General features: G+C 39.0%; 1 protein-coding gene across 7 annotated transcripts in view; it reads right to left on the bottom strand.

Moving 5' to 3' along the window:
• The window catches only part of RRBP1 (ribosome binding protein 1), a 66,967-nt gene that overhangs the window by 39,230 nt on the left and 16,091 nt on the right, over window positions 1-11,646 (bottom strand). For 3 of the 7 annotated variants that reach the window (XM_012728244.1, XM_012728247.1, XM_012728248.1), the window contains exon 2: window positions 1-740. In XM_012728244.1, the coding sequence (XP_012583698.1) occupies window positions 1-719 (719 nt within the window). In that variant the 5' untranslated portion in view covers window positions 720-740. The remainder of the gene's footprint in view (window positions 741-11,646) is intronic. The other 4 variants (XM_012728245.1, XM_012728249.1, XM_012728250.1 and 1 more) reach the window with 3 other exon arrangements.

The following is an 11,646-nucleotide window of genomic DNA, read 5'->3' as shown; positions in this document are numbered from 1 at the left end:
GCCTTCTTGCCCTGGTTCTGGGCCCCCTCTGCCTTCTTGCCCTGGTTCTGGGCCCCCTCTGCCTTCTTGCCCTGGTTCTGGCCCCCCTCTGCCTTTTTGCCCTGGTTCTGGCTCCCCTCTGCCTTTCTACCCTGTGCAATGCCAGTGGCTGGAGTACCCTTGGCACCCACTGGGGGCACAACTACCATAGGTACTTCCTTGGGAGCGGTTTCCAAGATGGCAGCTTTAGAGGCAAGAACCTGGATGGAATTTACTACAGAACTGACTGCTGGTTCCACCTTGGCCACTTTTTTCTCCTTCTTCTTTTTGTCCTTAGGGGAAGAGGCCAGCTTCTCTTGGGGCATAGCTGATACTGTGGCCACAGGGGCAATGACTGCAGAGGGCTGGACTGGGGTTGGAGCCACAACCACTGCAGGAACCCGCACAGTGTCTTTGAGGACGGTCATGTTGAGGGCTGGCTCATGATCCGGTATCTTCCCATTTGGTTTTTCTTCCTTTTTCTTGGTCTTTCCTTTCTTTTCCACTGTCTTCTCCTTCTTTTTCTTTTCTATTTTCTGGTGGTGAGTTTTTGCCATCTCCTTGCGCTGGTTGGCTAGGGCTTCCTCGTATGATGTCTCCTTCATGGAAAAGGTAGACACCAGGAAGATGCCAATGGCAGAAACAACCATGAATCCACCAAAGACCACAACTCCCAAGGTTTGAGTGTCGTAAATATCCATCCTGGCGCACTTTTATTTCACCTGCCAAAACATACATGCAGATTAATTTTTGTAGAAATTCAGGCTCCTGATAATTTCCATCCTCACCCTAGCCATCAAATTTAAGGTCTCACCAATTTTTCAGACGAATAAAGTAATGAACAAACCCAGACAAACTCAGATATCACACATTCTTACCTGTGGATCTTTAGAAATGAATAATTTTTACACAAGATGTGAACAATCCATATTTAAAGCCAGGATATGCAAAGCAATAGAGTGATGGCAAATCGTAGGTCTGTAACTAAATTACATACAACCCAGGTATTTTAGAAGCCACTATCCCGATTCAATACGCCGCAGGGTTCAAAGACACATGAGCATAGACACAGGCAGGTGTGAGACAATGGGGAAGGGTAAGAACTGCAGTAAAAATGCTCACTCAGTTAAGGAACAGATGTCCCCTAGGGATACCTGATTGTTATAGCAATGAACGTATTGAAGGATCCTTTACTTTTCATGTTAAGCTAACAATCTTTTTTCTCAATGTAAAACTGAGTGACTTAAGATACCACATGAGCCAAACCAAACACATCTGCAGGTTTGTGGCCACACTCATCATGGCCAGCAAGCACTTGACATCATGTTTCTATCCTGCTGACCTCCTCTTTTCCAGTGCCAATAAATACACTATCCAGAGAAGCAAACCTTTGCCTATAACATGATAAAGGACTTGGTGAGGAAAATGGCTTTCTACCAGTGAAAGCTACTGAAGAGCTATGGGAAGAATCTGCTGCTTGCACACAGGAAACAGAAGCATCCATCTCAGGAATTCCACTAAGTAAAAGACTTCAGGCTTAGTAAATTTTTACAGGCTGAAAGCAAGGGGAGGGTGGTGTCCAGGACAAAGTCTTGCCCAAAGGAGGGATGCTTAGGTGATGACACAATCCAAGAGGATGAACCATCCCTTGCACTGCCATGGACTGAAGTCGGAAGGGGCAGAGCCAGCCAGGTTCTTCCTGGCGCACAGCAGAGGCTAAGCTCGACTTTGGTGAGGAACAGCAAGGTGTTTATGAGACACTCAACTAATTCTGATGCTATTATTACATTCTCAATGCCCTAGAGAGTGAGAAACAGCCTCGCCCCACTAAAGAGGTTGAACGATGGAATTAGCGAGCCAAATATGAGCAAGGAGGGTAAGGGCAAGTGGAGGGGAGTGAGGGGAGAAAGGCAAATGATTACCCCCTAAAATCTCTAGGCACACTGGTAGGCTGAGATCAGGATTATCAATGACTTAGTACTTAAGGTTCCTTTTTGAGTAGGAATGGAGAGTGGAATTTTCTAAACAATCATAAAATCCAAATCTTGACATCAGTGAGCCTTAACGAAGGGACTGAGAAAAGAAATTGTTTTAAAGGTCTTAGCATTATGTTCTAAAGAAAAGTCACTATTAAGGTAGAACAAACAAATGAATTCACTCTGCCTTTTTACTGAAACCCTTGCAGGAAAAGGGCTCAATAAACTCATGACAAACACTTCACAGCACATGCTTTCCAACAGCCTGCTGTAGAGGTGACATTTCCCCTTAAACTACAGTCCCATGGTTTGCAAGATCTACAAAGTCTGACATAGGCTCTTGAAGTTTTCAAATCCTGAGCAAGTGGATTTTGATCTCTGGCCTGGGGTATTGACTTTGTGATCCCCTGTCAGTTTCCCTCATGTATGACAGTCATGAGAGGTGCTCCCAAATCAACCTTTCCAGGAACACTCCACAACTACCTGCTGAAAAGGAACTAGTCTGCTTGGCCCTGGAGGGTTTCCAGTGACTGGGAGAGAGTGGGCAAGAAGGCCCAAAACATTCTATGGTCAACCCCCCATCTTGGTGGGCATCTACCAGCTAAAAACTACCTTCAGTCCATTCAGATGACAATAATCCTCTGAAATACTCCCTCTTCTCTGGAGGCAGCAGAACCACAGGGGTCTGGTCACCCTGGCTGAGGCTCTGCAAACCCCAGATGAGCTCCCAAAGATGTGCTTGAGGGATGCCTCTGGTGGAGCTGCAGAGTCACAGGCAGAGTGGGTTCCTCAGTGAGCACTGTAGGTGCTGGGTTGCCTCCTGGTGTAAGCACAAAAGCCAAAGTTAAAAAGTCAGCTTTGCTTCTTACTCACAAACATGGGATACAAAAATAGAGCCCCACTGGAAGCACAGCATTGAGAAAAGCAAACTTTGGAGGATATTTTTCCTCTGCAGCTCATGCAGCTCCATGTTTGAAAGCAGCATAAATGTGTCTTCCAAACATATGTAGAACAGGTTGCTCTAAAAAAAAAAATGATATCCTCACCACTAATTTCTGAGTTAGAACATCTTTAAAAGCACTCTTTCTTTGGCAAATGAAATGCCCTAGTCTTAACTAGTAATACACAAAGACATTTAAGACTACAAAGTCTTATCACCAGAGCAGCAGAGAAATCAAACTGACAGTCTTCCTGTTTTGTAGTCAGCCTGGAGGGGCAGAAATATCCTGAAGAAATCCCTGACTCCCAAGGACAATAAAGCCGGTGATGACCCCCAACTGTGCTCCAGATCAATACTTTGGGTGTTCTGCTTCTGAAAACCCCATCATCTAAAAAGTAGCCCCAGCTGGAATCTCCCTTTGGGTTTTCCCCAAGAGGGAGAAGAATGAGGCCAGATGGGTGCCCACCCATATCCTGTATGGCCTGACCACAAAGACCAACATTCTATCAATTCCAGAAACTATTTTATGAAGTGTGAATTTTTAGTTACTATTGCAAGTATGTTTAGAGTGTCAAGCAAAAAGGTGAACCTTTCCCTCCCCTTCACCCACCCCCACAAGAGAAGGAAGCCCGCAGCCACCCAGAGGCTTGGGCAGCACTCCCAGGCTTGGCTGGCTGACTACTCACTGACCCATCGCCAGGGTCCTTTGAGTGGCTTTTCTTCTGTTCCTAGCGGGTAAGGATTCAGGAACAAAAATAAGTGGAAGTCCCAAATTCTTTAGACATGGACTACATTTACTAACTCATTGAGGCCAACTAGTCGAGTCTAATGAAGCACTGTAAGCCCCTTGGGGCTGGCTGTGACACATCCTAACCAGCTGTTCTGCTATGGCCTTTGTGGGTACTCACAGATGCCCTGGGACAGGCCATTTGCTGGGGGAAGGGCAGGTGCTTAAGGGGGAGTTCTAAGTAAATAAGCCTCCAGACACATTTCCTAGGAGACTAAGGTGCCCAACCAGGAAGATGTAAAACTAAAATCCAACCAGAATGAAACAGAGAACCTAGAGACGCAGGTGTATTAGGATTCCTTTCTTTATCTTAAAAAAAAAAGAAATATTTTATTAAAGAAAATATTATAACCACCCACTTACCTACCAATCAGATTTATCAAATCCAAACATCTGACTACATTTACTTCAGATACTTAAAACACGCACCCATAAATATATGACCTAAATACCTATCTCATATACCCTTCCAAGACAGTACCTGGAATGTGTCACTGAGCACCTCCATGGCTGTTTATGCACAAGTGTGTCTCCACAAATAAAATGGTTATTCGAGAGTTAGCACATGCTATACAAATGGTACTACTGTAGGCTTTATTGGGCATTTTTAAAAGTAAACTTCATTGCTGAGGTTTCTTCACTTAAATACACTTAGCTATAGTTCATTTTAATTCCTACATCATGTAACCAGACCACAAATGGAAACGGACCCACACTCCTGTAACAGGCATTTGGATTTCAAAACATCATACTATTCATACAGGACTAGAGTATCACGTGCCTCCCAGACTGCCTTTGAAATTTTTCTAGATTCCTATAGCTGTACCTGCTAGGCTTCAAACTGCCCCCAAAGGCGCTCTTTTCCCCACACCTCTGCAAACATTTCCTTCTGTGTCAAACTTGAGACGTGGTAGCAACTGAATGAGCGTGATGCTGCATCTTCCATTTGGCAGACCATGCGGTTTCCTTTACTGGCATTCATAGCCTTTGCTCATTTACCATCAGGTTGTCTTTCATCCTGATTTAGAGCTCTCCTTTACACATTTTGGATAGTAACACTGTAATTTTAGATGTGTTAAAGTCTACAGTCTTTCTTTTTACCAAGTTATAGTGTGTTTTCTGATAATGAATAATAATTATACTATTAGGATAGTCCAGTTTACTAACATTTGCCTTTACAAGTTGTCATTCTTATCGAACAGATACTATTCCAGAGTCATAAAGAGAATGTTTCCTTCTCTTAAGAAAAAGAAAATTCTGCTGTCCTGTAAACTTAAGTAACTGCTCAATCATGTTGAACAGAGGCAATATAATTCCAATTCCTTTGGATAAAACTCAAAAAGAAACAAAATGGCTCCCTTACAGCTCTGACCCCACTCACCAATTTTCCTACAATTGTGACAGGAGAGAACCATGTGGCAACAGTAATTTTATCATTAAGAAGAAGTTACTTTCTTTTGAAAGCTTAGTAATGCTTCTTCTTATAGTTTTTGTATTCACCCGGAATTCACTGTCATACAACAGGAAATAATGACATCACTTTAATTCTTCAGCAGTTTCCTGCTGGTTTATTAGGTCTAGTCTCACTCGACCTCAACCTGATGAGACTGACACAGCCACCTCTGTTCACATCCAGTTTGAAATATGCATAGATCTGTCACCAGTTGCCACACTAAGTTCCACTATTACATTTATCTGTGCTCTATGTCAACACCACATTTTTTTGTTTTTTTGCACAAAAGAACTGGGGTGTAGGCCCTCCCTGGTGGCGCAGCGGGTTAAAGCACAGCACTGAGAATCTAAGGCCACTTCCGCATGAGTTCGATTCCCGCCTGCCCTGGAGGTGACCACATGGTGTGGCAGACCTCTCCTGATCCACCCGCTGCTCCCCTCAGCAGTGTACTTCGTCGATCTGCCTGTTCTGCTCCCCACTCTGTCCCTGGTGAATCCTCTCACCCTCCACATCTCTGGCCTGTACCCCAGTTCTGTATGCACGAATAAATAAATCTTTAAAAAAAAAAAAAAGAACTGGGGTGTAGACAAGAGATGTGTGTGTGTGTGTGTGTGTGTGTGTGTGTTGGAGGGGGATGTTAAGAAGATTCACCAGAGACAGAGTGGAGAACAGGTGGATTTCCTGAAAAAACACTGCTAGAAGGAGCAACAGGGGCAACAGGAAGAGGTCTGCTGTGCTGGATATGGATCAGCAGCCTGGCAGAATTGAACTGAGGCTGCAGGGTGAGAGCGCTGAGACTTAACCCCAGGCCACCAGGGAGGCCCCAAACCACATTTTTTGGTCTATATAGTCCCCTCTGAAAATGCTACTGGATATTTTATGTATCACACTACATTTACAGATGAATGTATGATATTGTACAATGTAGGGGCCTTTCTGTCAATGAATACGACTATTGACATTTCTTTTAATGTTATTTTACACGTGGAGATAGTTTTTCTGAACTTTTTGTTTAAGGTTACTACTACTTTAAAATGTACTAGGAAATGCTATCTTTTGTAAATTTTTTAATTTTTAGCTATAGACAACCAGCAAAGTTACTCATTTTTCTATGTGTCATTTATCTACGAGCCCGCAAGCTAAACTTCTGTCAAATCTATGAGTTTGTAGATTCTCTTGAATTTTTCTTTGTAAAATACCACCTATGAAAAAAAAGAGTATTGCTTCTTGCTTTCTAAGGTTATATTACCCTGTCATCTCTTTTTCTGACTCACAGAACTAAGAACTCCATAGAAGAGCTGAGCAGGCTGGGGAAGGAGCTGCCAAGCCTCACCCCTGAGTCTCAACTCCAAGGTCTTACTGTCCAGGTGTTGTATTGATGGTAAGTTGTTGGTAGCAACATTTTGTCACATTAAGCTCATATTTTTTTGGTTATTTTTTTTCTTCAAACAACTGGGTATTGAATTTGTTATTAACAGATTCTTTTTCTTTATCACTGGACATCTTCTCTGATCTGGAAAGGGTTGAATTATAGTATAGCCTAATGTTAACTCATAGATGTTTCACAAAACCTCATGGTGGTTGTTTTCCTCCTTAATATATTACTCATGTCATATGTTCATGTTTTTGTGTGGGATCTGCATATGTGCCTTAGGTGAGTAAGGTACAAGGTCATTCTTGGTAGCAAGGTCATTTGTCTCATTAAATGAACATCCCTTTTCTCCTGGTCTTTGCAAGTTTAAAAGAATGTGCCTGAAAAAATTGTCAGGATCTGGTGTTTCAAGAACTGTTATTGGAGAAGTTACTTTTAACTAATTCAATTTAAATGACTCCAGAATCAGCATTTTTTATCTGATCCAAATAATTTTCATTATTCCCTCCCCCAACTTTCACTGTTTATTCTGTTGTTTTTTCTTGACATAGACATCAATTAATTTTAAGGTCTTACTTTTTCTTGTAGCAAATATTTAAGATACTAAATTTCCCTGTAAGGTACTGTAGCTTTTTGCTCTAAGCTGTGACACAAAATATGTCTATTTAAGAGTTCAGTTGTACTTTTAATTCCATATGACTTCTTTGATTTGTGAGGTAGCAGTGTACTTAATTTCCATTAACTCATGGGGGTTTTGAGCTATTTTTGATAGTTTCTAATTGCTCTGCCACAGAGAATCTGTTTTGTGTGGTATCAGTCAAACATTTTAGACTTTTAACAATGACCCAGAAAAATAACTTTAACATGACCCAGGACACACACATACATTTTTACACACAAATATGTGCATATGTATATGTAGGAAATACCAAGTAATAAAGCTATTGTGAAACAGAGATGTCAATATTAGTACATGGAAAGTATGGTATTTTTTGTGTCATTAAAAAATTTAGAAAGGTTTTCCAAAGCCATCAAAACTAACTTTGAGGCTCACATTAGGTTGGTCTGACAACTGGAATACCAAGAATTTAGATTATATATTGGGTAAAATTTTCTAGGCTATGATCAACTTTTATAAACACACACTTGTACACTATGGGATGGTCATATCTGTATCCTCAGTTCAAGTTTAATAACCTGAACACCAGTATTTCACCGTCTGTCTCAATCTAAGAGTTAATGAGACATTTTAATATTGACCACTGTGATCATGAGATTATTGATTTTTCCTGGGGATTTGTGAATTTATGCTTTTATTTGGAGGCCATTATATTTGGTTCTGATCTTATGTTCTTAAAATCAGTATGATATCTTCTATTTTTTCTCTCTATTGTAATTTTTTATCTCTAATAACAATTTTTCACCATTAAAGTCTAGTATGTCTGATTGTTTTAAAAGCTATACCAATTTTTGGGGTGTTCATATTGGCTTAGAGTCTTTTTCTATTCTCTGCTTCCTATGTTCATGTTTTAAGTGGAGTTCTTAAAAATAGCATATAGCTGGATTTTACTTTAAGACCAGAATAGCAATTTATTTTATTAGCCAGTAGGTTTTTATCAATATCTACTGCAATTTCCTATGTAATTGGACTCATCTATACCTTTATTTTGTGATTCTTATTTACATTTTCTTTGATCATGCTTTTTTTGCATTTTTTGTATTATTTAAGTTTATCTCTCTTTCCTCTAATGTTCAGAATTTATATATTCTATGTCCATTCTATTTCCTTTTAATAAGCATTCTTTTAAAAATTCTATTTTTCATTACCCTTACGTTTGCTTTATATACATTCTTGGCCTAATTCTGCCAAGGCCACCTTCCTAAAAGAAGCACAGAAGTCTGAGTATGGTGACCTTCCATTTATAAGAGCCCCCTTTCCACGTTCGTGCACTCCTTCTCTACCATATTCACCTGAACTACTATTTTTGTTCCAGATAGCTGATATTTACCAATATGGTTTGCTCATTACTGATTTTTGTATCTTACTTCCTTCTTCAAGGTCTTCCAAAAGTACCTTTTTGACTAGTTCATTCAGAAATGATCTTTTCTTAATAAACGTTCCATTACAGTCCTGAACAAATTTATTTTGCCCTCATTCTTTTCATAAATAGATTAACTGAATAAAGAATCCTATTGGGCAGTTATTTTGAAGAAATGTTTGGCTTCTTTTTGTTGGAGGGAAGGGATCAGGGTGAAAGGGAAATTACTAGTGAGAAACATGCTGTCAATCAAGTTGTCGCTAATAAAACCTTTTCTGAAACTCTCATTACTTTTAAGATCCGTCTTTGGAGTTTTAAGGATTAAACAACAAAAAATTTTTAGGTTTGTATTTATTTTTATTTACTTTAGTCAAGTTCATTGTACCTCCTGACTTTGAGGAGTCAAGCCTGTATTCAATTCTGGAAAACCCATGGAGACTTAGTTGTTTGTAAATTTTCTTGCTTCAGTTCTTTGCAGTGGATCTCCTATTTGGACCTCATTTGCTTTGTATTACCATTTGGGAAAAGTCCCTCAACACACAATCCAATTTCAACTGTTGTCTCTTCAACTAACTCTACCCACTGCTATAACCAGTCCCTTTAGTTATTCTTTTCAATATTTTTTAAGTTGCCCAGATACCCAGATATTTTTTTCCTGGTATCATTTTCTTGCCACTACTTTTTTTTTTTTATTACCTACTTTTACTCCTTTAACAGTGATTTTGTATCTTATCTTTGGTGGGGCTGTATCCGTGCTAATCCTGTTTGGGCTGAGTTGAACTGTTTTTGCTTCAACCAACCCTCAGAGAAAGGACTAATTTTCACATAAGGGGCAGGCCTCCTGTTAAAAATTCTCAGACTCTGCCTTTTCTGTCTTAGGACAAAATAGATGAGTGATCCCTTGCCATAAGTCTGTTCTTTCACTGAGCATGGTAAAGCCCTTGCAGCTTCAAGGGGAAGGTCAATTCTCACTCCTCACCTCAGACAAACCTGTTCCCACATGGACATTAAAGTCAAAAACACAAAGACAATGGTTGACAACACCCCACCTTCACCAGGGTCAGCTCACTCCTTTCCAGTAACTCCCCTCACCCTATGCCTATGATCTCTGGCAATCTCTTTTATTATTTTATAAGTTCATCTTTAAAAAAAATACTTAATCTAGTAATTTTTTATAATAGTATTTTTAAATATTCAGAAAAAAAGAGCTTCCAGATCAACTCATCTAAAATTTTAAATATAATCTAACTTTATGTACTCAGAAAAACTAAGAGAAAATGTGGTAACTAAAAGATGTACTCTGATATAATTTACTTCATGTTTTAAGAAGATGGAGTAAACTGACTCCCTCTTTTGGAGAAACAATGCAACTCACGTTAATTAAAGATTTAAACACGTTAATAACAGATTGAAATGTATATAGTCTGCTTATTCATCACTCATTGCAGATTTAATTTCTATGCCTGGGTAGGGGAAGGTCATGTTTTTGTTTTTCTCCAACTAATAGCTTTTGGAAAAGCAGATAATTAAATAGACCTAAATCTTGAGAGCTTACAAGAAGCCTACAGGCTTCACATTAATAAAGACAACATGCCTACAAGTGAGGAATCCAGAATCCTGACTTCTCAAAATGGTCACAATAGTGAAGACATTGAAGCCCATGACAACTCTCACTGCATTAAGACACTAAGCTGCAGAAAGCAGGGATCAGTCTCTTGGGCACTGTAGCCAATGAAACCTTAGTACATCAACACTCATGAGTGTTTGCAGAAAGAAGGCTCTGGAACATACCTCATCAGGAGAGGAATCACTCACTGATATGGTTGTAAGGATGACATCTTAACAGAAAAACAAGTAATTCTAGTAAAGAAAAATAATATATTCACTGTTGAGGTCTTACATGTTTTCAGAGTTACTTCTGGTTCTTCACAGTTTGTACACTATTGCTAATGTTAAGTTTTACTTCCTATTTGTTATAGACTTCTGTAGGGTGATTCGTCTTCCCCCCACCACCCCAAATCTGTATCAGCTGGTAGCTATATATTTTTTTAAAAAGCATTTTACACATATAAGCATATTGCCTATACTAACAGTTCTGACCCTTGCTTCCCAACCTTCCTACCTCTGCTTCACTTTTCTTGAATTTTCATACTGTGTTAGAGAAGATATCATGTTTTTGCTGATCTCAAAGAGAAGATAAGAGTCTTTTGCTTTTTAGCTGTTTTCTCTTCATGAGTCAGTGTTCATAAGTTACATTTTTCCTAGATATTGTCAGAACTTGCAAAATTATCACCATGTTGATATATAAAAAGGAAATCTTCTATGTATGATGTGCAGTATAGCCCCCTCCTCTGGATCTTTCAGGTATTTTTAATAAACACCAATGATATAGACATGCTTTGATCTTTACTTTACACAAGTTGTTAATACTATTTATCATTTTAATATTTACCACATCGGTAGTGAAGCTGCATTTTACAGCCTTGACAATGGTTATATGTGCCTTTCTTTTATTCAGTTTTGCTAGATATTTGTTAACATCTTCTGCAACATTGACGTTTGGGCTTTGCTGAACTTCTTTACTGTTTACTCTGTTTCATTAATTCCTTCTCGTTGTTACTTCTGTCTGGTTTAAATTTATTTTTCCCTCTATAACTTCTGAAGACAGATTTAGTTTTTAATAGAATTATGTTCAAACTACCTGCTCTATGTAATATCAATCTTGTAATACTTGTTGAAATATAGGTTAAGGACCAAGATATGGCCAATCTCTGAAAATTTTGAAATCAAATATGTATTAGTTTGCTGAGGTGTTTTATTTACAAACATAGACTACCTTCTTAATTTTAATCAAGTTCTAATCTTCACTGATTTTTGTCTACTTAGCTGTCAATCACTGAGAGCTGTCAATTCTCTAATATGATTATCAATTCCACCATTTCTTACAATTCTTAATTTTTATTTTCTATATTTTTTAATTATGTTACTGAGATGTAGCCAAAGTTCAAATTGTCATATCTTTAGGCGAATTTAGCCTTCACCATTATAGTGTGATCTTTTC

The sequence above is a fragment of the Condylura cristata genome, unplaced genomic scaffold (genome assembly GCF_000260355.1).
Source record: "Condylura cristata isolate star-nosed mole 26May11 unplaced genomic scaffold, ConCri1.0 scaffold00022, whole genome shotgun sequence".
Taxonomy (NCBI): Eukaryota; Metazoa; Chordata; class Mammalia; order Eulipotyphla; family Talpidae; genus Condylura; species Condylura cristata.
This window is presented reverse-complemented; position numbering and strand designations above follow the sequence as displayed.